General features: G+C 46.6%; 3 protein-coding genes across 7 annotated transcripts in view; 1 reads left to right on the plus strand and 2 right to left on the minus strand.

Moving 5' to 3' along the window:
* The window catches only part of PLPPR1 (phospholipid phosphatase related 1), a 174,987-nt gene extending 172,130 nt beyond the window's left edge, over nucleotides 1-2,857 (plus strand). For 3 of the 5 annotated variants that reach the window (XM_074953539.1, XM_074953538.1, XM_074953537.1), the window contains exon 8: nucleotides 1,942-2,848. In XM_074953539.1, coding sequence (XP_074809640.1) covers nucleotides 1,942-1,974 — 33 coding nt within the window. In that variant the 3' untranslated portion in view covers nucleotides 1,975-2,848. Of the gene's footprint in view, nucleotides 1-1,941 lie in introns of all 5 variants that reach the window. The other 2 variants (XM_074953541.1, XM_074953540.1) reach the window with 2 other exon arrangements.
* On the minus strand, nucleotides 1,980-14,989 carry BAAT (bile acid-CoA:amino acid N-acyltransferase). The gene is made up of 4 exons (XM_074953536.1): nucleotides 14,819-14,989; nucleotides 12,540-13,037; nucleotides 7,290-7,492; nucleotides 1,980-5,839 (listed from the first exon to the last, which is right to left on the minus strand). Exons 2-4 carry the CDS (start codon nucleotides 13,000-13,002, stop codon nucleotides 5,243-5,245), a joined length of 1,263 nt encoding a protein of 420 aa, XP_074809637.1. The 5' UTR covers nucleotides 13,003-13,037; nucleotides 14,819-14,989; the 3' UTR covers nucleotides 1,980-5,242.
* A 2,710-nt stretch (nucleotides 14,990-17,699) lies between these two features.
* MRPL50 (mitochondrial ribosomal protein L50) lies at nucleotides 17,700-23,195 on the minus strand. Its single transcript, XM_074953552.1, has 2 exons — nucleotides 23,088-23,195; nucleotides 17,700-21,344 (listed from the first exon to the last, which is right to left on the minus strand). Exons 1-2 carry the CDS (start codon nucleotides 23,171-23,173, stop codon nucleotides 20,954-20,956), a joined length of 477 nt encoding a protein of 158 aa, XP_074809653.1. The 5' UTR covers nucleotides 23,174-23,195; the 3' UTR covers nucleotides 17,700-20,953.
* Nucleotides 23,196-24,951: the final 1,756 nt, after the last annotated feature.

Here is a 24,951-nt window from a genome sequence, read left to right on the forward strand (position 1 = left end):
GTTGCTTGAGGAATAAACTTTCACCCTTCCCTTGGGTGCTTGGGCAGAAAATTAGGGGAGGACGGTTGATAATTCTGTCCGATTGCATTTTGGAACTCTCCTTACAATGCCTCTCTTTCCCTTAAATCTGACACTCATGTATGTAATCCAGAACACAGACTCAGATGTGCTGTACAGTGGTCCTTAGCCTGGGACAGAACCTAAGCCCTCACACCTCCTCTTCATGGGCCATTGGGATGCTCAGCATCCTCTGTAATAATAATAACCAGCAAACCGTTCTCTAACTCTGCAGCAGAAAAACAGAAACTTCCTACATGTTTGCAACCGAGTAATCCAGGATGAGCAGTGGGACATTTTCTTCTCATTTACATTGAGGCTACCCTTTTCACGTCCATTGTTTGTACAGTGCAACCAAGAAGACTTTGCCCCCAGTAATCAGGCTGCCTGATATAAGAGGTTTTTGCTTCAAAATATACCTGTTGTGCCCTACCTATTGTTCCTGGTAAAGAAACGCTAGTACTTTAAGAGAATGGCACTGCATTCTGCAGAAATGAAATTATGTATAGATATTACAGATGTTCAGCAAATGAGGGATTTTCCTCAGGGAAATTTTGACTTTTTGTCAAAAAACTGAAGACCAGCCTGGTAAGCATACTCAGTGTATATAGAAATATTAGTGCTTTGTCTTTTCAGATACAGATAAATATCTGCGGCTTTTTGATATATGAGGCATAAATAAAGGAGGCCAAAGTCTTCCTTCTAGGTGTGAGAACTGCCGAACGGCCTGATCGAAAGCCCAATGAAGCCAGCAAGAGTCTCCGTTTACTTCAGTGGGCTCTGAATCAGGCTGTAAAAACACATACACTGAGTAGGCCAAGAGTGAGGTTTTATTCTGTGGTTTACCATGTGAGTGGTTACCTATTGGACTAATTCTACAAATATGGGAAAGGGATCCACCCCCAACTGCACAGGTTTCTGCAGATGGCCCCACTTCATTTTCCTTTGCACCTCCCAAGTACCATAGTTATGGAATGGCCCTACCAAACGGATGCCCCATCCCCTCAAAGCGGCACGGTGAGGTGCAGGATACTGGCAGCCAAGGAGGTTATGTCTACCTTGGGTGGTAGTATTATTACCCTGGCTGTGTCTGCACAATATGCACCTCTCCATCGCTTGATCTTTTTGTTGGATTGTTGCTGGCTGTGCATTGCTATGCTAGATTTATTCCACCTCTATGCATGTGTAAGCTCTACATTATATTTCCTTGTCCCCTGGCATGAATTCGCCTAGCACTACAGGATCATCAAGCTGGGCAGGACCCAACATGCTCCCTTTTACCCATTTCCCCCCATATGCACGGTTTGCATGGGCAGCTGGACCATTTTCTGCAGAGCTCTGCATGCATGAGGACAGAATTGTTAAACAACATTTGCATCCAGTGCATCTTGAGTCACGCTCCTTTGTAGATGCATGGCACCTGTCCATGGATAGAGCTTAGTCCAGTCCATAAGGAAGGGAGAACTCTCCCTGGGGTTGCATTTATTACTGAAGTCCCCTGAGATTCCAAATTAGGAATGTGACTGGCACCAAGATTCTCAAGAGCCACCAGTGAGTGTGGGTGGCTCAATTCTGCAGTGCCCAATTTGGGGCCTGAATTTCAGGGGGTGGGGAGAAGGGTGCTCAACACTTTGAGAACCAGGCCCCTTTAAGGTGTCCCAAGTTAGGCACCCAAAATCACTAGTCTCTTTTGGAAATCTTGGCCCGGGTTAAGAATCAGCAATGATCCCTCTGCTGTGATCTTTTCTTTTTAAGCTCTTAGAGATTGAGGGACTATTTCCCGATGAGTCAGTATACAGATTCTTCCCCTCCCTTTCAAATATCTCGACACCCTAATCAAACTGTATTGAAAGCTTTCCTGTGTTTGCATTTTCCTCTCTGTAGAATCACTCTGCCTCTATGACTGAAGTAACCTGAGCTGGAAGATGGCAAGAGAAGTTATTTTTTATTACCCTTCAGTACAATGCTCCAAGACACACAGTTACTAAATGTCCAACGGTGACAACCAGTATTATGTTATGTCTAGTTAGAGGCTGATGTTTTGTACATTTTTTGTATGAGGAAGTGATGTAGCTTGCCCGGATTTTTTTGTCAGCTTTAATATATTTATGCCAGAATTTAAAAACAAAACACAGACAAACAAAAAGAACCCAACCTCTTTTCTTGTTTAAAGTGTGCACTGAGGAACTACATCTATGGACTTGTTGATGTTGTTATGTGATATTTGTACACAGACTTTTCTTTTTTTGTTTTATATACATTGAAATAAAATAATTATAATAATTCACTTTTACCTTTTGTTATCATAGGAAACACTTCGGACAAAGGGACAGATTCTGACCTCAGGAATCTTAGTGTAAATCTGTATTAGCTGCATAAAGATACTTCAGATTTGGCTGAGATCAGGAATCTAGCCCAAAGGGTACTGACAAGTAATACACCCTCAGGCTCTGATTCAACAAGTTACTTAAGCATGTACTTATCTTTAAGTATGGGAATAATCCAATTGAAACTGATGGGACAACTCATGTGCTTGAAGTTAGGAAGGGCTTTCGAATCTTGCTGTATCAGGGCCTGATTGAGCTGGGGCAGGAGGAAGATTGTGCTAGTTCTTAGAAAATAACTAAAATAATAGGGTCAGTGTTTGTAATTGATTTTTGTGAGAATAAGTTGGTCACTTTAAAAAATGCTCGACTATTCTGCAACGACGACCCACGGTACTCCAATTGACAATAGCATTGGTGCAGGGCCCAGTTCCACCCTCGGATATACGCACACAACTCCTCCTTGAAGTAAGATATGCATATTTAAGGGCAGAAATAGGGCCATATGGGCTTGAGGGCATTACTGTGGATTTGCCCCGGATTTTTCTTAGGTGGGAGTGTCCATGTTTCATAACTGCATTATAGTGTCATAACATGAACCTTGCACTTAATCGGTGTCCTTCGTTACACTGGTGCAAATGAAAAGCAAAATCACTAAAGTCAAGGGAGTTACTTGGGATTTGGACTGGTGTGACCAAGAGGTCAATTTGGCCCTGATGATCTCCATGGGGTCTGGCACGCTGTTCATTCCGAGACTCCAATGAGCCATAAGAATAAACGGCACAGGCCATAATAGCTGAGTCTGCACTTTTTGTAAATCATATCGTCCAGAGTTTTTAACAAACCTGCTCTTCTACAGTTTGCACAGTATTGTTAGAAATAAACTAAGGGGACCCTCTTTACAACAAACAGAACCAGAGCAATAGTTTCACTTTGTGGCTTTTATTTGTTCTTCGGGTTTTCCTGCCTCTCGTTTTTCTAGCATGGTGATAACTGATGTATAGCCCTTTTAAGGAATAGAGCCTCTCTCTGTACTTTCACTGGAATGTTTACCTGACTCTTCCAAGTTGGTGCTTCTTGGCTTTTTTGTATATTTTTTTCCCAATGTGGAAAAAAAAATCACAAAAAAACTTGCATCCAGGGTTCTGTCATTTGTTTTTTGAAGAAATGCTGGGATGGTTCTTTGTGTCTTGCCTTACACGTGATTCTTCTGGCTTGCTATTGTCTTGGGAATCTACTTTTTGCCTTGGGAGTGGCAGAATGTAGACATGGGATTGGTCTTAGGGTTCCTGAGCGACCCCCAGTGGAACCACTGATAGGTCTCAGTTTCCACACTTGGGCCTTGAGCCAAAGCCCAGTGAAATCTGCTCTCTGCAATAGCAGCTCAGCCATTTTCAAACACCAAGAGAAAGGAGATGAGAAAGAACCGTGTTTCTGTCAGCTGGGTGAGGTAGATCCAAAGTGTGCAGGTCTGCCTCTTACAGGTTCTACCCCACTACAGCTGAAACCAGATCAGTTAGAATAGTTCTACCATTGATTCCCTGGCATGGATGAAGGGAGACTTTTTTTAAGAACCGTCCTGTCCAGGTTATTAGAGAGACAAGGTGGGTGAGGTAATATCTTTTATTGGACCAACTTCTGTTGGTGAGAGAGACGAGCTTCCACAGAGCTCTTCTTCAGGTCTGGGAAAGGATCTCCGAGTATCCCGGCTGACTAGAAAATGGAACCATTGTTTCACATATGTAGTTAGCACATATTCTAAGGGACCATTCAAGGTAGAGTGCATGTGTATAGATGCTAACTACTTAACGCTAAAAAGAATCTGTTACCCCCTGCTGTGTCACTGGGAGTAGCTTTCCCAGACCTGAAGAAGAGCTCTGTGTGGCTTGAAACCTAGTCTGTCTCACCAACAGAAGTTGGGCCAGTAAAACATATCACCTCACCCACCTTGTCTCCCTAATATCCTGGGACCAACACGGCTACAACTACATTGCATACAACAATGGAAGCGGTCCAAGTTAAGGTACTGATCTCTCCTCCAGAGCTCTATGGCTGCACTTGGATTTTCAGACCCTTAATTCCTGAATGCAGCTTCTCTAGTTAAGGCTGCAGTGTAGAAAAGGTTAGAAAATAAGAGTGGTCAAAACACTCGAGGCAACTTGTCTACACTACAGTCTCCACTGTTGAGCTGCACATGGTGGGAGTTATGGATTCAAAAACTTTGTAGACAAAGCCTAGGTGGTCTCCAGCATAGTTTAATGGTGCAGCAGCATGTCAGAGAGAAAAATCCTCGTTCCTACTTCTCAGAGAAACTCTGTTTCACTGCCTGTGACTTGTAGGGCTGGGAAATCAGGGCCAAGTGTCCAGTGAATCTGGTCAAGGGCTGGTTTGGACAGGTTATATCTATACACATCACAGGAGACTTACAAGGTTTCAGTACTTTCCCCTTAAAATTTGGGATTCACTTGAAGCAAAAACTCAAGGGTTGGAATGGCTGGGAAGCAAAACTGGGAAATTTTGCACAGAACCCTGCAGAAAGAAGCCACCACCGGACTCCCATCCATGGGGCCTGATCTGATTCCCATAGATTTCAGTGAGAGCTGGATCAGGCCCCATGCACACGTCTGCCTTCTACTAGATCGAATCATTCTTGTTCGTGCTTTTGTGTTTCCCACCTGTTATTGGCTGCAGGCCTGCAAGAGAGGATGGCCACGTTGTAGTGGTTGGAAATGCACCCTCGTCCCCAGGGAGGTGTATTTCTCTTTCATTTGATACCCAGAACTCACAGATGGTTCCAATATTTCTTGATCGGGTTCAGGAGGGCATGGGGCACAAACCTTTCAGTCCAGGCCTCCCTATTTTCAGAGCTTGCTGCTTCCTGTTGGGCACAGGTGGTGCCAAAGGAATTTTTGGATCTCTCTCCAAGAATGTTCCTGTGCTGCGGCGTGGGGTTGGGCTTCACCTCCCCACATCACGGGCAAGACTAAAAAGGGGCTCCTTGAGCTGCGGCAGAACGGGGACCCCGGGGGCTCTATCAGGTGCCCAGCGCCTGGATAAGACAGCAGGGTGCAGTTCTTTCGCCCATGTCTCCTCATCCTCTCCATCACTTCCTCAGCATATGCTTTGCTGTCGTAGTTCTGGTCGCTCTCTCCCACGACGAGGAGGATCTGACCCTGAGCCTTTTCAACAGGGATGATGCTACCTTGATTTGCCTCCGCTTGAGTGTCCCCAATGACACTGGAGAGAGAGAGCAGCCCCAGGGGTGTGAGCCGCACACACTCAGGTTTGTAAGGTATTGGGCTGATGTGGAGATCACGGTAGTGCAGCGCAGTCCCGTGAATGGCACCGGTCCCGTTAATGCAAACTGTGGCTGTGATCTGTGGTAGGAACGTTGCCATCGCCAGTGCAATCTCAGCGCCTTTGCAGATTGCAACTACACCAACTCCTGCCCCTCCCACCTGAAAACACACCATAAAGAAATACATTAAACTAATGTCCAGCCTCTGTGTGTTTATTCTGCCTTTTAATGATTCCTGTTCTCTGATCAAGTGGCACAACAGTGACAGTCTTATCTAAGCATATTTAGTGTGGCCATCACGAAGATGTCTGGACCTTCACTAGTAAGTCAAGATAACATAAGCATCCAACTGACATAAGTCTGAAAGATGGATATTCACCATTGCACCTTAAATTATGCAAGGCAAACACCAAGACTGCAAATGCAGACTGTATTTGCACATGGCCAGTTAGATGTATGTAAATATTCAGCTTGCTACGTGCAGTTGTGCAATTAAATTAAATGTGCAATTATAAGTATTAACGGCAAATGTCCATCTTGCTATCTCCATCTCCAGAACTATGTATCCACTTCCCATATTTTCTAGTTTAAATGTGGCTGTCATAATTACCTTGGAAATTATCTCTCTGTCTCCCTACCACCACCATCACCAGCTCTGCTTTTTTAAAAAAATAACAACTTTGATTACATCCATGCTTGTTGACAGCTGGGTAGACATTTGAGATAGCAGGCAGGCGCTTGACCTCGTGATGTTAACCCTGCTGAGCAATATGAGCGAAGAGAATGGGGTTGCACCACTAGACGTGTCATCCTTCAGAAGAAGTTTAGATGAGGTTCCGTCTAGTCCATCCCCATGGAAATCCCATTGCATTTTTCCCCCCAAAAAAATGTTCGATAAAAACTCTGGTGTCTTGACCCTATTGCCTTGCTCAATAAGTTGTAGTGCCTAACGCTGGGTGAGACTCAAAATGATCGGACATGTTCCTCTTTGAACGCAGAGCTAGTTTTCCTACAGACCCAACAGGACCCATTCTGTGGAGCAGAGAAGACTGAGATCTAGTCAGAAGGCCAAAGATAATTTGAAGTCTGGAGCACCTCTGAGCAAACTCAACAGGAGGAGAATAAAACTTGCAGTTGGTCATCTTTGTCTTCCCCAGGAGGTGTGACAGCGGGGAAGAATACCCCGTTGATGGAGGGGATTGCAGGGAGTTGCAATATGGCTCAGGCAGTAATTCAAGATACGTCTACACTGCAAAAAAATGGTGTGTTTTTAACTCAGCTTATCTGACCAACATTAGCTAACTTGGATTAAAATAGCAGTGACGACACAGCAATTCAGCTTTTGACTCAAGTTAGTAGCTCAAGTTAAAGATTATATGGGAGAATGGGGGTGAACTCGAGTTGCTAACCTGAGTTAAAAGCCACGTTGCTGTGTCCTCACTGCTCTTCTAACCTGGGTCAGCTAACCCAAGTTAAGAACACACTGTTTTTTGCAGGGTAGTTATATCCTTAGACACACAAGCTACACCCTATGGAGGTTTGTTGGCTTTCTTCAGCAGTGGTTGCATTAGGGAGAAAAGATATAGAACTTATCTGTGAGCAGAAAATACCTTTGGATGTCCCAAGAGTATGTTGGCAGCTTCCTCAAAATATTCCAGATCCACCACATCTAGATACCTGGGCAGGTCTTCATACGCAAAGTAAGCTAGGGCCAGTGCAGCAAATCCACGACTGGCAAGGAGGCTGGCTCGGAATTCAATGAGTCCACCCACACCACCAAACATGTCAATCAGCCCTGGAAAAGGACCTTCCCCTGAAGAGAACAAGGAAGAGAAAATGAGTGAAAACCAGAGACATAAACAAGGAAAGGAAAGCATAGACTCACAGAATCATAGAAGATTGGGGTTGGAAGAGACCTCAGGAGGTCATCTGGTCTAATCCCCTGCTCAAAGCAGGACCAACACCAACTAAATCATCCCAGCCAGGGCTTTGTCAAGCCAGGCCTTAAAAACCTCTAAGGATGGATATTCCACCACCTCCCTAGGTAACCCTTTCCAGTGCTTGACCACCCTCCTAGTGAAATAGTGTTTCCTAATATCCAACCTAGACCTCCCTGACTGCAACTTGAGACCATTTCTCCTTGTTCTGTCATCTGCCACCACTGGGAACAGACTAGCTCCATCCCCTTTGGAACCCCCCTTCAGGCAGTTGAAGGCTGCTATCAAATCCCCTTTCACTCTTCTTTTCTGCAGACTAAATGAGCCCATTTCCTTCAGCCTCTCCTCAATAAGTCATGTACCCCAGCCCCCTAATCATTTTCCTTGCCCTCTGCTGGACTCTGTCCAATTTGTCCACATCCTTTCTGTAGTGGGAGTCCAAAACTGGACACAATACTCCAAATGTGACCTCACCAGTGCCGAATAGAAGGGAATAATCACTTCCCTCGATCTGCTGGCAATGCTCCTACTAAAGCAGCCCAATATGCTGTTAGCCATCTTGGCAACAAGGGCACACTGTTGAGAAGCTGAATATGAGTCATCCACTGTAATCCCCAGGTCCTTTTCTACAGAACTGCCAGTCAGTCCACAGCCTGTAGCAGTGCATGGGATTCTTCCTTCCTAAGTGCAGGACTCTGCACTTGTCCTTGTTGAACCTCTTCAGATTTCTTTTGGCCCAATCCTCCAATTTGTTTAGGTCACTCTGGACCCTATCCCTAACCTCTAGCATATCTACCTCTCCCCAAAGCTTAGTGTCATCTGCGAATTTGCTGAGGGTGCAATCCATCCCATCATCCAGATCATTAATGAAGGTTTTGAACAAAACTGGCCCCAGGACTGACCCCTGGGTCACTCCGCTTGATACCGGCTGCCAACTAGACATTGAGCCGTTGATCACTACCCATTGAGCCTGACGATCTAGCCAGCTTTCTATCCACCTTATAGTCCATTCATCCAGCCCATACTTCTTTAACTTGCTGACAAGAATACTGTGGGAGACCGTATTTGCTAAAGTCAAGGTATATCATGTCCACCGCTTTCCCCATATTCACGGAACTACTTATCTCATCATAGAAGGCGATCAGGTTGGTCAGCCATGACTTGCCCTTGATGAATCCATGTTGACTGTTCCTGATAACCTTCCTCTCCTCCAAGTGCTTCAAAATGAATTCCTTGAGCACCTGCTCCATGATTTTTCCAGGGACTGAGGTGAGGCTCACCGGTCTGTAGTTCCCCGGATTCTCCTTCTTCCCTTTTTTAAAGATGGGCACTATATTTGCCTTTTTCCAATCATCCAGGAACTCCCCCATCGCACATGTTTTCAAAGATAATGGCCAATGGCTCTGCAATCACATCAGCCAAGTCCCTCAGCACCCTCGGATGCATTAGATCCGGATGCATGGATTGTGCATGTCCAGCTTTTCTAAATAGTCCTTAATCTGTTCTTTCACCAGTGAGGGTTACTCACTTCCTCCCCATACTGTGCTGCCCAGTGCAGCAGTCTGGGAGCTGACCTTGTCTGTGAAGACCGAGGCAAAAAAAGCATTGAGTACTTCAGCTTTTTCCACATCATCTGTCACTAGGTTGCCTCCCCCATTCAGTGAGGGTCCCACACTTTCCCTGACCATCTTCTTGTTGCTAACATACCTGTAGAAACCCTTCTTGTTACCCTTCACATCCCTTCCTAGCTGCAACTCCAATTGTGTTTTGGCCTTCCTGATTACACCCCTGCATACTCAAGCAATATTTTTATTCTCCTCCCTAGTCATCTGTCCATGTTTCCACTTCTTGTAAACTTCCTTTTTTGTGTTTAAGCTCACCAAAGATTTCTCTGTTAAGCCAAGCTGGTTGCCTGCCACATTTGCTATTCTTTCTGCACATTGGGATGGTTTGTTCCTCTGCCCTCAATAAGGCTTCTTTAAAATATAGCCAGCTCTCCTGGGCTCCTTTCCCCCTCATATTAGGCTCTCAGGGGATCCTGCCCATCAATTCCCTGAGGGAGTGAAAGTCTGCTTTTCTGAAGTCCAGGGTCTGTATTCTGCTGCTCTCCTTCCTTCCTTTTGTCAGGATCTTGAACTCAATCATTTCATGGTCTCTGCTGCCCAGGTTGCCACCCACTTCTACTTCCCCTACCAATTCTTCCCTTTTTGTGAGCAGCAGGTCAAGAGGAGCATGGCCCCGGTTGGTTCCTCCAGCACTTGCATCAGGAAGTTGTCCCCAGTACTCTCCAAAAACTTCCTGGATTGTCTGTGCACTGCTCTATTGCTCTCCCAGCAGATGTCAGGGTGATTGAAGTCCCCCATGAGAACCGGGGTCTGTGATGTGGAAACTTCTGTTAGTTGTTCAAATAAAGCCTCATCTACCTCATTCTCCTGGTTTGGTGGTCTATAGCAGATGCCCACCACGTTGCTCCCACCTCTAAACTTAACCCAAAGACTCTCAACAGGCTTTTCTCCAGTTTCATACTGGAGCTCTGAGCAATCATACTGCTCTCTTACTTACAGTGCAACTCCTCCACCCTTTCTCCCCCGTCTGTCCTTCCTGAACAGTTTATACCCATCCATGACAGTGCTCCAGTCATGTGAGTTACCCCACCAAGTCTCTGTTATTCCAATCACATCACAGTTCCTTGACTGTTCCAGGACTTCCAGTTCTTCCTGCTTGTTTCCCAGGCTTCTTGCGTTCGTGTACAGGCACCTAAGATAACTAGCCGATTGCCCTACTTTCTCAGTGGGGATCAGGAGGCCCTCCCCCTCGCACCCTCCTCCTTGTATTTCCTCCCGGAATCCCACTTCCCCACTTACCTCTGGGCTTAGGTCTCATCCCCCGGCGAACCTAGTTTAAAGCCCTTCTCACTAGGTTAGCAAGCCTGCCTGCGAAGATGCTCTTCTCTCTCTTTGTTAGGTGGATCCCATCTCTTCCTAGCAACCCTTCTTCCTGGAACAGCATCCCATGGTTGAAGAATTTAAAGCCCTCTCTCCAACACCACCTGTGCAACCACGCATTTATTTCCACAATTTGATGGTCCCTACCTGGGCGTTTCCTTCAACAGGGAGGATGGACGAGAACACGACTTGCACGATGAGAACACGATTCAGTGTCAAAATGGCTAGAACTGGAATTGTTGTCACTAGCTAACAGCGCCACTGAACCCAGCCTTTCCCATTCTTACCTCTCATAGCCCACTCCTGGGAGCAGAGCAGAATTCTGGTATCTGCCTTTCTACTTTCAGATGAATCGACTAGAACCCTAGGACAACAGCCCTACAACTGCTGTGACATGGAGCCCAGCCAAGATGGTGTGACCCTAAGAGCCCTTTTATCCTGACTGGCACAGGGTGCACAGTGATATGTAAAAATAAATCCCAGCAAGTCTGACAAATGTGCTACCGACAACACAAAGTTGTCAGAATAGTTATCTAACCAGTGTGTTGTAAGGCATCCTGTGAAAACTGGTGACGTGCTGGTCATGGATATCACTGCATGATGTATGTATGGTTAACGTGTAGAGCTATGTCAGTATGCTGGAAATGTGTTACTAAAACATGTTTAGACCAAGCAATCCAAGTCGGGCTGATAACCAGGATTGTGCTAGACAAAGGTACCTGGATTTGCCAGTCCTGGGTCAAGCTTTGTAAGCCAGAGACAATGAAAGTATATTTGCATTTAAAGTAAATAAAGCAATCGGTCCAACAGAGCCAACTAAGTGATGTGATAACAATACCTCATCTTGTCAATACACTCCCACACTAGGTACTAGACAAAGCCCCAAACACATCGTTAGAAACGGTGTCTGCCCCAAAGAGGCTACAGTCTAGAAAGTAGATTAACCCTCTCAGCTGGTTATACACCCTAGGGAGGGATGGGGCTGTGCAGGAGTGGAAATTGGGGAAACCACTGAGGAAGAGTCTGAACTTGATTTCTCTAGTTATATGGAAAGGACTTGCCCACCTGAAATGTTTGAAGATAGACCTTTGAAAGAGAAGAGCCTTAACTGGATTCCTGGGCTCCAGGAATAGCCTATAGACCTATTTCTAATTTTTGACCACAAAATGAATAATGACCCTTTACAGAGCCCCCTCATACAGCTGAATGACTGTGCACTTTACAACCACCCCATCCCTCTGCTCACCACACATTCACACACACAGGTAGGCATGTGCAAACAGATCGTTGTTTTTCCATGTGAACAGTGTAACTGCCTTAGGATCTCCAGTTTGTACACAGACAGCTCAGTTACTAAGATGAAGAAAGCTCTGCCTGGCTGTTCACAAGAATTGGGGCTTATACCTTACGTAGAAAGACGAGGCAGATGAGAAAGAGGTGGAGGACAGAAAAGAGAAGATGGAGATACCAGAAAGGAATGGAATTGGGTGAAAAAAGCAAGGAAAATTTGAATACTCATGAATGAATTTTTTTGAATGAATGTGCTTTGCTCTGTGTGTGTTTGTGTTTGCGTTTTACTCGCAGGAATGTTTGTGGAAACAGCAAATGGCAAGCCAATGCTGGAAGAGCGTCACTGAGAGTAAGTCAGAACTCATCAATCTGAGTATTCTCAATGGAAACCGAATCCTGAAAGTCATGCTCATCCAGTCATGAAGCAAAATCACCACCACGTGACCCACTGATCCAATCATAACTAACCAACGCAGCTGAGATTTTTTACACCCATGACAAACTGCTGGGGACAATCTTTAGGCCAGGAATTAGTCACAGAAATTATCTGGCAAACAAATACATTGGAGAAGATTGCAATCAGTTGGAAGACCATTCGTGAACAGAAAAAGCAACCTTTGCTGAATCAAGACCTTATTTAGGACTCATTCACCCAGTTCTAGAACCAAGGAGACGGGGATTCTCTCACCTGGAGGGAGGAAGAGGGCTCCACGGACTCTGCTGCCCCTGATCTGGACCCGTTGTACTCCGGGTGCCACGTACCACCGCTCCACAGTCTGGCTGGCTGCAGGCTGATTGTGGGGTGAGGAAAGCATGTGAAATGAGTTGAACACGTCCAGGCGGACCCGGAAGGGACTCTGCATCACATCCCGCTTCATCAGCCTATGGAACAGCTTTTCCGGCTTCAGGCACTGAAACAGACCCATGGGCTGCACACCAGCGTAATCCCCTCCAGTGGCAGCAGCCCGCTCCAGGTCCACCTCACCAGCCTTATCTGACCAGTAGAATGCTTTGGAGCAGAAGAGCACCCCTTTCTCATCGGTCAGAGAGGCTTGGAGGGTCACCAGCTGGGAGGGGGGCAAGCCAGAGACCTTGATTTTCAGTGGTTCATCAGCAAGGGCTATCTTCGGGGTGACTGTGAGCCTGATCATTGCTAAAGCAGGGGCTGCCGGTAGCCCTCAGGTACCTGGGAAACAAGTAGAGATGAAAGGATGAAATTAGGAATACCAAACGGTTAAACTACAGTGTGCTGAAATAGGAGGTAGGCAGGCATGGAAGATTCCTATTAAGTCAGCCCATTGCCTGGTAATACTTCGTCTTGCTCACAGCAAATGCAATCACAATGGCGTGAACACTTGTGCACCGTGAGCAGCATTTGTGCATGTGGCTATGTGGTGCACTAGGAGGTTTCAGCGGCAGTCACCAAGGTATCACTGAATCAAAGGTCTGAGTGGAGCTCACGGTTCAGAGAAACTCGTGAAAAAACCATAGAACAGCTCAATTGATTGTGGGGCTTAGGATTTCTGGATGCCACAGGGATTGCTGATCATAGAACAAGGGGCTCGTCTGCTAGTTCCCTGCTTGGAATAGTTTTTACTGCAACCTCCACACCCAGTTAAGATGTAAATAGCAATGTGCTAGAGGTACAAGGACCACATTTCTCCGGGTTTGAGGAAGAACATGCTGAGATCCCACTGAGTAGAGCCAACTTTTGTTTGAAACTTGTTCCTCTTTTCTTTCAGTATGTTACAGCACCCCAGATAATTCAGGGACTGGTGCTCTGTAAATACCTAAAACAGAGGGAGTTAGAGGCCAGGCTCATCTTTAGCTGAAACTGAGGGTTTCTGAATTATGGAGCCTTAGAGGAAAGGTTTGAGAGCTGATTATTTTCCAGAACTAAGCAGAATGATCCTATGAAAGCCTGTATCGGCTAAGGCACTTATTTGGTGCCCAAAGTGGTCAACTTTATCTGTGTCAACTGGTTGTCTCTGCTTTTTCTATTGTATTAGCTATTGAGGGCCCCTCGACAGTGATAGCTGGGTATGAAGTACAGCTCTCTGGGCAGAAATAGTGGTAATGCTTTGTACTTCTATAGCATCTTCCATGCCAGGACCTCAAAGCATTTGACAAGCATTCATGCGAGCATCTGTGACACAGTTAGCCTCAGCACTCCTGCAAGACAGAGAACTATTACTGTAGAGCTGTTCACTTTAGTACTAGAGGTGCTGGTGCCAAAGCACCATCTTTGTGTGTTCATCTTCCAGGGCATCCTCTGCCAGGATGCACTGCCACGTGCTAGAAACAATTGCTCATTTTCCAAATCCACATACAGGAAAAAAATCAGTATGTCCACTTCTACAGTGTGACTTACATTTGCAGCACAGAGCACTCACGTGACATGCCTAAAGCCACACAACAAGTCAGGATCAGAGCCAGGACTACTTCCAAGCTGCCCTGACTCCTAAATCCATTCTTGGTATTCGTGAGGCCACTTGTTTGGGGAATGTGGGACTTTGCCCTTACCTAATGACCCGTTGGTTATACACAGGACATTCTCCCTTAATTATTTCCTTACAGACACACTCACAAAGACATTCCCTGAGTACATTGCTGATTCCACAGAGGCTCACACACCTACCCTCAGTCCCTACAGGTTCACAAGACTGCCTCTCTCACCAATCACAATAAGCTCCTGTCGCAGTGTCTTTCACCTCCTTTCTCTTCCCCTCTCCTGGCTTGAGATGCAACATTAGCCTCTTGCAAATTTAAGAACAGATTTTTACACATATTTAGCCACCTGAAGATGCAAATATCACTGAAATCAAGGGGAGTTAGGCACCTAGTGAGCTTCTCAAAAGCACCTAAGTGCCTGGCTGCAGTTTGAGGTGGGCACATAGCTTTTAACATCTAGCCCTTAGCACCCCAGTTCTCAGCAGTTTTGCACAAGCCTTTGAGGCCAGTTCTTACCTGCGCCCTCTAGGCTTCACAAGCGGTGACTCCTCTGTTCCCAAGTCTTACCCTGTCTCATTGCAAATCAGCCCCAGTCAGTTTACCCATAGCTTCCTGCAGGCCTACTGTGAAAACACCATTGAGAGAGAACCCTGCAGGAAGACCTTTGCCCTGAGAAATCCTAGTTTGGCTGGATTATGTAGTAAACGACTGCTTCTACATTAAAAGGGGAGAGGCTGGCCGGACCAATAGATTCAATCTCCTCCCCTTCCTTCCCACACTCCCCAGCCTATCTCTTGTCTCCTTCCCTTCGCATCTCTTTCCTAATCCATCCCCTTTTCCCTCCCTGATCTGCCTGTCCTGTCCCCTCCTGTGAGAAGGAAGGGTCAGGAGAGAGAGAGAGGAGGTATCAGAGTGGTAGCCATGTTAGTCTGTATCAGCAAAAACAAGAGGAGTCCTTGTGGCACCTTAGAGACTAGCAAATTTATTTGGGCATAAACTTTTGTGGGCTGAAACCCACTTCATCAGAAAAGAGGAGGAGGATTTCAGGACAAGGCCAAGGAAAAGCACTAGGAAGTGGATTGGAGAGGTGAGCTCTGTAACCCTTTCCTTGCTACCTGGGTGTAAGTCACCCTGAGCATCTTTTGTGTGCTCTGAGGATGGAACATCACCATTCAGATTGCCGCTAAAACTGTTTTAATTTGATTCAGCACTGCCAAGAGAGTGCTTCACAAGCAGGGTGGAGTGACTTAAATCAACCAGGTAAATCACTGAGCGGAAAGCCTTCAGTTAAATCACTGATTTGAATCAACTGTTCCGTTTGTACTTCAGTTACTTGCCACAGAAAGGTGCATTCTCATTGGCCGATGTAACCCTGTTGATTTATAACTAAACAGAGCGTTTACATGGCATTTGGCAACATCTTTTTGCTATGTAGAGGGTGCACTATAACCATGTACATTTATGTAAGTGATTATGTAGCTTAGTATTTTCAGATGCCCATTGTGCATTTTTAGTATTTTAGAAACTGATATATGGAGTCATGAGTATTCATAATTTGAGAACTGAGCCCGTCAGAGCTCAGGTAGGGAGAAGTTAGAAAGTAGGAGTATTAGACCACGCAACTGGGCTCAGGGGAGGCACCTGAGAGATACATGATGGTGTCGAGGCCAAGTCCCAAAGCCTGTGATGACTTTGCCAGTCTCTTGCACTTATACCAGAATCCCTGGGTCCACCACAGGATCAAGTCCTTAATACAGGGCATGACCTATTGTGCCATATTTATAAAGCTTGACCACAAAAGTTAGATATTTGCCCCCTGATTCTTTCGTTATATAGAAAAGCAGCCTTTAGCTCAAAATTCTTGCTAGAGGCTCATGGATTCAGCATATTTTAATTTAAATGTTTTAAGAGATTATAGTAAGTTTTGGCCTTACTATATTTTATATTGAATTCAGATCTCATTTTAAAAAGATTTTTTTAAACAAAAGAAAAACTTGTAATTTAAATAACCTCCAATTGAAATTTATAAAAAAAAAATCCCAAAAAATATTTTTCCAGCTGTTCAGAAAAGACCAGCAGTTATCTACCTATTATAGTGGCACCTTTGACCATGTTAGCTGAACATCAAAAAGAGTGCATGCGTGCTTCTCTCCATCCGTCCAGAAGGGATAACATAGTGGGCAAATATTAGGTTTGAAATATTTCAACTCCCTCAAAACAAATGTTCAGATTTCAAAAGAGTCAACTCAGTCCGTCATCCTGTCAAGGGCTGGATTTAGGGGCAGGTGACCCAGGGTGCCGGGCTTGGGGGGTGCCTGGCCTGGGGTGCTGTTTTTGTTATTAGTGACAAAAGGGAAAATAGAATGTTTGAAGGAAAATATTTCAGGTGGTCTGTACATGGATTCATGTTTCACTAACCTCCTGGAATGTTTCTGTAAGCTTAGAGGAAATGAATTGGCCAGTCTTTAGATCTCTCTGATGCTGTGCTTCATTTCGCGGGGAAAAGGTGAGAAAAATGACTTTCTGAACTAATGGACGAGGGTTAACATTCTAAGGCTGTCACCTAGTGTAACACTATTTAATAGTGGTCCATACAATGTTGGTGTACAGTTCAATTTCTTGATGTTAGTACATTTCAGTTATTCTTACAATTAAAAAGTTTCCATAAGCTTAGAGGAAACTAATTTTTTTATTTGCTTATATATGGCATGAATAAATACAGATTTACAGATCCTAGTGTGCAAATTTATCATCTTATATCACAGGGATCAATCATGCATGCAAGACATGCATCAAAGTCATGAAATGGGCTACAAATGCAATAAAAAATAAGGTATTCAAAAGTTTAACAAATGGAGGGAGGGGGCGCCGAAGACACTCCTCGCCTATGGCGCCATTTGGTCTAGGGCCAGCCCTGATTCTGCCAAGGTAGATAATTGAACTCCATACAGTTTACCATCCATGGATCTTTAGGACAAAGACCCTCAGGTAACTTGGTTCAAAAACCAGGTTCTGTCACTTAGTATAAACATTAAAGATCCCCAGTGCTTTCTGTGAAATTATGACTTTGGGCGGGTATCTTTTTGCCGTCACTTCTCCTACATCTGCTATTCCACACATGCCACCTCCCTGCTCCCTTTCACCTCCCCTATGGCTCAACTGCAACAGTGAAGCCATCTTATAGATACATAGTTTATTATGTACTTTAGGCTCCTTGAAATTAGGGCACTCCATAAATATATGAGAAATCCTCTGGGATTTGGTCATTCTCCATTCCAATCCTTTTTGCAAGGTACTTGCAAACTTGACTCACAAGAAACCACTAACGAGACTCCAGTATACAGAACATCTTTATTACACAGAAATAATGTAAATTTAATAGGCAGCAGGTTTAAAACAAACAAAAGGAAGTATTTTTTTCACACAATGCACAGTCAACCTGTGGAACTCCTTGCCAGAGGATGTTGTGAATGCCAAGACTATAACAGGGTTCAAAAAAGAACTAGATACATTCATGGAGGATAGGTCCATCAATGGCTATTAGCCGGGATGGAGTCCCTAGCCTCTGTTTGCCAGAAGCTGGGAATGGGTTACAGGGGATGGATCACTTGATGATTACCTGTTCTGTTCGTTCCCTCTGGGGCACCTGGCATTGGCCACTGTCAGAAGACAGGATACTGGGCTAGATGGACCTTTGGTCTGACCCAGTATGGCCGTTCTTATGTAAATTGTTTAGAAACACTCACCATGTTCTGTGTTTTAGATGCTGCTAGTGCAGCAGGCTGTATATAGCTAAGCCTGTAGTTAGTAAACAGAGTTATTAAGGACCCAACAATGCCTTTATGGTTTCTTCATCTTATTGGAGCTATAGAACTTATTCTGAGGGAGTTCTATGGCCTATGTTATATAGGAGTCAGAGTAGATGATCACAATGCTCCCTTCTGGCCTTGGAATCTATGAATCAGCCCTCAACCATTTCCTGCCTCCCACAATTATGGACAGATTTATATATTTTGGGTTTGCTACATTGCCTCTATTTACACACACTATGCCAGGTGCTGATATGAAGGGTATTTGCATTACAAATGAAGATCTTTCATAGTTTATGTGAGGATAGTTTAGTTGGGGTTGGTCCTTGTTTGAGCAAAGGGTTGGTCTAGATGACCTCCCAAGGTCTCTTCCAACTCTAATCTTCTATGATGCGTTTACAATTCCTAACTTGTAGTATAACGTGGGTATCTCTAGAAGTGTGCTTGTGCTGAGTCAACTCTTCTAAATGTGATGCAGTGTATACCCTGTCCTGGCTCAGAAAGGGTTAATGTGGACCTTAGTGGGACCTGGAGGTGGGCCAGGCCTAATTAATGATGAAGCCGAGCTGGGGAGGAGCTGGGTGGTGCTATAAACAGAGGAAGTATGGAACAGAAGGGGCTATAGGGAGAAACTCTGCAATCATTTTCCCTAGGGCAGGCAGTGAAGAGGCTTGGAGGGAATGAGAAGGCTCTTGCACACTGAGAAGAAAGCCCAGGGAAAGGCTTTGTAGGAAGGATAGCAGCAATGAGTCTGGTGAAGTGAACCTTGACTGCCTGCCCTAGGGTCCCTGGATTAGAACCCAGTGTAGAAGGCAGGCCTGGGTTCACCTGATAAGGTGGTATGAAGCCTCTAAGGTGACATGGACTACTGGATACCCTGAGAAAACAGTGAATGGATCACTGTGCCCTGAATTGATGGTGGCAGACTGGCTGGAGGGATCACACATTTGTTTGACTTCCTATTACCCTAGAAGGGGCAAGACTAAATGTGACCTGACTAGAGAGCAGAGGTACAAGAAGAGGGAGACCAGTGCTAGAACCAGCATAAGGTGCTAGAGAAGGAGAGCCTGCTACGCCATGCCCAGTCACAAAGGGATTCACCTATGGTGAGTTAACTCTTCTACACACCTCTCCCAGCCCACCCATATACGTAGCTACCAGAAGTAGCATTGTTTCTACTAAAGCATCATCCAAAACAATTAAAAGAATTGCTGTGAGGCAAAGCTAGAACTCCTCTGGACTGGGAAGGGAAGATGCACTTGGGAGTATGAGTTCCCTAGTAACTTTTTGTGAATTGTGATAAAGTGATGGCTATGAAATTTGTTGATTAAAGCAGCAAAATAACCTTTGTAATAGGAATCCGCAACTGAAAGCGGAAGCTGCTCACTGTACTTCAAAACTGACACAACCTATATGTTTGCACTCAAGTACAAAAAAATCCTAGAGCAGGAGTGCCACATGCAGACAATGAAAAGGTCTGCTGAGCAATACAATCCAAGCTGTTCTATGTCTGCTCCACAATGCTGCATTATCTGTTAATACAAGTTGCTGTAAATGCCTCCTACCCAAAGGGATCCACCCAGGCTCACCATGTGTGATGGTGTAGATACATTCATCCTCCCCCAGACCCATGCTCACACATACCCACAGATGACCACCCTTGCATTTAAACTTGTCTGTGAAAGACAGAAGTCACACATAATCAACACCAGTACATTTCCACACCTTGTCATTTATTTTACATCTCCTTACAAAATGTTTCTATTTTTGTTTCATACATTGTTGATGGGTATGTACATCAAATCACCACCGTCTACTCTTGCTGACTAACTACTGGAGATGCACTTACGCTGTGTGGTAAGGAAAACTTCTGAATAGAGTGAACACTGTAATAAGCAACTGCTGAGGGGACCAGAACTCAGTTTCCTAGCATACGGTGGGAGTCCTTAACTAGGAAATTTAATAGCGATACTGAATCTTGGTGATACCTGAAAATGTTAACTTAAGACCATGGTTGTTTTGAGTTAGCCTAGAGCTCATTGTCTAAAAGCAACCAGTTCAGTTTGTTTTGGTACATCCACATAGCAGTTTCTTCAAGAACAGCCAATTTGTAATCTAAACACCCTACATCTAATGGATTTGCAGACTGTGCATCTGGAATTGCTTTTGATTGTACTATTGCTGATAGGACCTACATTTCCACCCCATCCAGAGAAAGCTGACTGTTACAAGATACACTGGAGAAAGGGAGAGGGTGACTTTTTCCCCACCCCTCCTCCGCAACCTGTTAGCTCCAGCACACATGAATAAGTCTGACAGATTCCCTCAATATCAATCTCTCTCTACATCATATATATGCAAGGTCACAAAGCCGCATTATGCAATACAGATTCCAGTAACGAAGTTTACAGTGATGCAAGGATCAGTGCCCTCTGTTTATCCTCAATCTCTATTACTTGTAGGGTATGTCTACACAGCAAAAGAGACCTACAGCTCTGAGTCTGAGCCTCCTAGTATAAGCCAGAGTCAGTTGACACAGGCTCTGAAACTTGATGCTAGTTTTGTTTGTTTTTACAGTGTAGCTGTACCCTTAAATAAGGAGCATGGCCTGGAATAGAGGGGATACAAACGTTGTTCTCTTTACTGACCACGCTGTCACTGACGCATCATAACAAAAGCGTGGTTTTTTGTTTTGGTTTTTTTTTTGAAGCAATAAGCAGTGTCCTTTAAATCTGACGATATTTAAATGAACTCCCAATGGAGCATATGATGTGTAGACCATCACCATGATGAATCTCGCCTAAACATCATCCCAGAAGTCATCCCTCTTCTCTGGCATGACTCAGTATTCCCACATAATCTTTAGGTTTGAAGGCAGCTCTGCAGTGCATAGCTCATCAAATTTTGAGGCATCTTTGACCTGTGTGCTGTAGAAAGCTAAGACATCCCCAGCAGTGCACATCTGGTGGAGTTGTGAATTGGGGACCGCATGGCCTAGTTCTGCGGCCAGTTGTGCCAGCAGGCGATACTTTAACTTGCTTTCTTTTAGTGAAGCCTTTTGCCAGTCCTCAGAGAGTGAGGGTCCAAAAATTTCCCTGACATGAGACTCAAGACGACTCTGGAGATCCTCTGGGGGAAGGTACTTCCTACTGCGTGGTGGGGGACACGCCAGGATGGGTGGTTCTTTCACTAGAACAGCTGTTGCAACCTCCTCTGGTTCTTTCACCTTCTTCCTGTTAATCAGAAGGAAGTATTTTAAATCTCCCAGCGGCTACTGAATTGATTCCCCTCCTCCCCCGATTCACGCTCATTTTTGGTTTCACTACCACAATTTGATAGCTCTTGCATATGCCAGCACAGAAGACAGAGCAAGCTGTTTCCTTCACTGATTTGCATACACACTCAATACAAACATTAGCACTCTGAGCCTAGTCCCAGCTTTTTCCAGAAAGCCCATCCTCAATAATATTCACGGAGCAAGTGCCCCTGCACTTTCACAGCATCTCTGTGAGGCCTCAGACTGAGGTGCTCACAGTGACTGTACGAAGGTTTATGGTTTACTTTAGTGGCACACCGGCAGCGGGGTGTTGTGCTAGTGTAGCAGCTGTCAGGTAGCCGGGCCCTGGCGGCATGTCTACGCTGCCCTTGGAGTCTGTGTAGCTGAGGGCCTGTCTACACTACGCAGCTTTTAGCGACAAGGCTGTGTCAACACAGCCTTGTTGCTAAAAGCCAGCATGTGTAAACGCACTGTCGGTATTTTGTTGGCACTTCTGCAGACAAAATACTTCCAGTCCCACGAGCGGCGTTAGCTCTGTCAGCAGGAGACAAAGCAGTGTTCACACTGCCAGTTGCGTCGGCAAAACTTGTCTTTCACAGGGGGGCTTTTTAAAGTACCCATGAAAGAAACAAGTTTTGTCCACAACGTCGCAGAGTAGACAAGCCCTAAGTCTACAGGACAAGCCAGGCAAATGCGAGCTCTCCGCGAGCCCAGCTGCTGTGGGGCGGGCAGTGTTAGCAGGGCTACGCCGTGCCCAGGGCCAGCTCTAGGCCCCAGCAAAACAAGCAGGTGCTTGGGGCGGCACATTTCTAGGGGCAGCATGCCGGCGCTGGCCATGCCATCCCTCGAAATGTGGCCCCGCCGCCCCAGCTCGCCTCCGCCTGCTCCCCTGAGCGTGCCACCGCTCCGCTTCTCCCCCCTCCTTTCCAAGCTTGCTGGGCATGAAACAGCTGTTTGGCGCGGCAAGCCTGGGAGGGAGGGGGGAGAAGCTGAGCAGAGGCACTCGGGGGTGGAGCGGAGGTGAGCTGGGGCGGGGAGCGGTTCCTCAACCCCCCCCCCTCCCCGTGCTTCCCCTGCCCTGGCTCACCTCTGCTCCGCCTGCTCCCCTGAACGCGCCCCTCTCCCTGGCGGAGCGGCGGCGGGTTCAGGGGAGCAGGCGGAGGGGAGGTGAGCGAGGGCAGGGGGTTGCGAGGGAAATGCGACACGCCTGGGGGAGGAGGTGGGGAAGGGGGTGGGAAGCGGTGGAGTTGGGGCAGAACCGGGAGCGGGGGGGGGGGGGAAAGGGGGGCGGCCAAAAATTTTTTTGCTTGGGAGCGCAAAAATCCTAGAGCCGGCCCTGGCCGTGCCCACTCGCTACCCACCGCTGTCAGGCGAGCCCGGGCCCGGCTGAGCCGCGGCCCCGCTGCGACGGCCGGGCTGGGGAGGCGAGGAAGCTCGCGACAGCTGGCGGCGAGCTCGAGCAGGGCCAACCGCCAGCGTGCCGCGCGGCCCTAGCCCGCGGGGGGCGGGGCGGGGCTGGGAACGGGGGCGGGGCTGAAGGCTAGAACGAGGCTAGCGCGGCCGGGGCCGGCGGCGCGGCGGACACTCGCACCCCAGCCCCAAGCCGCCGTCCCTCCCCACTCCGGGCCCGGCCCCGCACCGGGCGCCTCAGCGGGAGGGGCCGAGAGTAGCTCGGCCACGGAGCCTCCCTCGCCGTTACCTCAGGCCTCCCCACAATGCCCTCCGCGGCGGGACCCCCAGACGCAGCCGCCTCCAGGCACTCACGAGCCCACAGGCGGTAGCCATCTTGGAAGCGCCACAGACAGACTGCCCCCGCCCCCAGACGTAAGGCCCGTGGCACGATGGGAGAGGTAGGACTGTTTCCGGGAGCGCGCGTTGCCTCACGGGAAGGGTAGTCACGGGCTGTTTCGGTCACGTGGGCGAGGCACGGCGCCGCGGAGCGCTCTGGGGGATGTAGTTCGCGTCGGAGCGGAGCGAGGCTGCGGCCTCCGGGGGCTCGTGCCCTGGGTGGAGCTGAGCGGGGTGAGGCCTGAAGGATGTGGGAAGAGTCTGCAGCTGCCGGGGCGCTTGTTGCCATAGCAACCGGGATGGGGCCTCCTCCGTGCCCGTGGGGAGCTGCTGGCGGTGGCCCAGCTGGGGCGGGGGAGCGGCGGTTCCGTGTCACGCCGGGCCCTGATCTTATGATGAGTTTTGTGACTTTTTTTTTTTTTAATGCTTTTCATAAAGCCCATCTCTTGATCCAGAGCTGTGATTACGTGGGAATCTCAGCTTTCGGGGGGAGTTAAAGTAAGTTTCTAGCCCTCATGGGTGTGGAGGAAAGCTGGAGAGTGTGTCCCGGTGCAGCCTGAAGACTCAACAAGAGCCCAACGTGTACTTTTCAGATCTCCGTATTTTTAGGCCTGTCTCATCACTGGGGCCTGAGTCGCGGTTTTTGAACGATGACAGTGACAATACTGAGGTGCTGTGAAAGCTGCAAGCCTGAGGTGGTTGTATCAGCCATGCCTTGGTTCACGGGTATTCATGTGGTGCATGTGCTCAGTTGCATCATTAAATCCCTTTGTTCAGCCTCCTGACTCAGCAATGCATTAGGTTAACAAGTCCCTACTTGGGGTACCTAGAATAGAGCCGGCAGGCAATGAGGATGGTGCATTACACATCACCACATACTCCAGGGGGCTGACTCCAGCCCGCCATTCCTTGGTTGGGCTGCCGAGCAGACGAGCAGCCGTTGAAACAGTTGCAGCATTCACTTTTGAATGGCAGAGGTGTTTTTCAATCTTGGGAACATTTTGCAGAGAAATGTAATCTTTTAGGGGAAGAAAGGTACTGTTATATTTCACACAACCATGACTTACATAGGGTGACTTGACCAAAAGCACCCCATAGTCACACCCTACACGCTATTGTAATTATCTTTGTACAAAGATACCTTGTGAGGTATCATTTGAAAACTAATAACTTGCTGGTCAATAATATCTTGGTGCAACGTGTGTAGCAGCATTATATGGGACGTTACGAAATCCCCCTGTATGATGTTAGCACACATTCAAAACCACACAGCCATGCCTAGGCAAAGGTTGTTAAACAGGTCTATCCTAAACAGAGGAATGTGTGTTTTACCTCAGTTTATATATAAATAGTAAAGTGGGTCCTCAAGATAGCAGGGAGAGGAATTGACAGAAGATGAAGCAAATTTGCATTTCTGCAAACACAGGTGGGAAGAAAGGTGCCTCCTTCATCACCCTATTCCATATTGCCTCCTTTATTGTTTGAATAATTTTTGCTTTGAGGAGAATCTTCAGAATAACCTAGTTCATGGGTTCACTAGACTATAAAAGAAAGGAGCAGAGAACCCCTAGTGATCGCTCTCTTTCACCTAAGAAAACAAAGGCACCAATATCGTTGGGCCTTGGGGAGAGATCCTAACCAAGGAAAGGGTCAGTCACCATCTTGCTGGAAGACTGGGTGAGAGAGGCGATCTTGAACAAAGCCTTGCTAGATTAAGTTTTAGACTTGTAGATGTGTATTTTCACTTTTATTTGCTTATAACCATTTCTAACTTT

Source organism: Natator depressus, chromosome 5 (assembly GCF_965152275.1).
Source record: "Natator depressus isolate rNatDep1 chromosome 5, rNatDep2.hap1, whole genome shotgun sequence".
Lineage (NCBI taxonomy): Eukaryota > Metazoa > Chordata > Testudines > Cheloniidae > Natator > Natator depressus.

Coding starts and splice junctions, on each gene's coding strand:
- BAAT (XM_074953536.1), bottom strand. CDS start 13,002: ATGATCAGGCTCACAGTCACCCCGAAGATAGCCCTTGCTGATGAACCA. Junction 7,493..12,539: donor AGCCCTCTTCCTCCCTCCAG/GTGAGAGAATCC, acceptor TGTTCTCTTCAG/GGGAAGGTCCTTTTCCAGGG. Junction 5,840..7,289: donor TACTCTTGGGACATCCAAAG/GTATTTTCTGCT, acceptor GTGTGTTTTCAG/GTGGGAGGGGCAGGAGTTGG.
- MRPL50 (XM_074953552.1), bottom strand. CDS start 23,173: ATGGCTACCGCCTGTGGGCTCGTGAGTGCCTGGAGGCGGCTGCGTCTG. Junction 21,345..23,087: donor GCATTGTGGGGAGGCCTGAG/GTAACGGCGAGG, acceptor TCTGATTAACAG/GAAGAAGGTGAAAGAACCAG.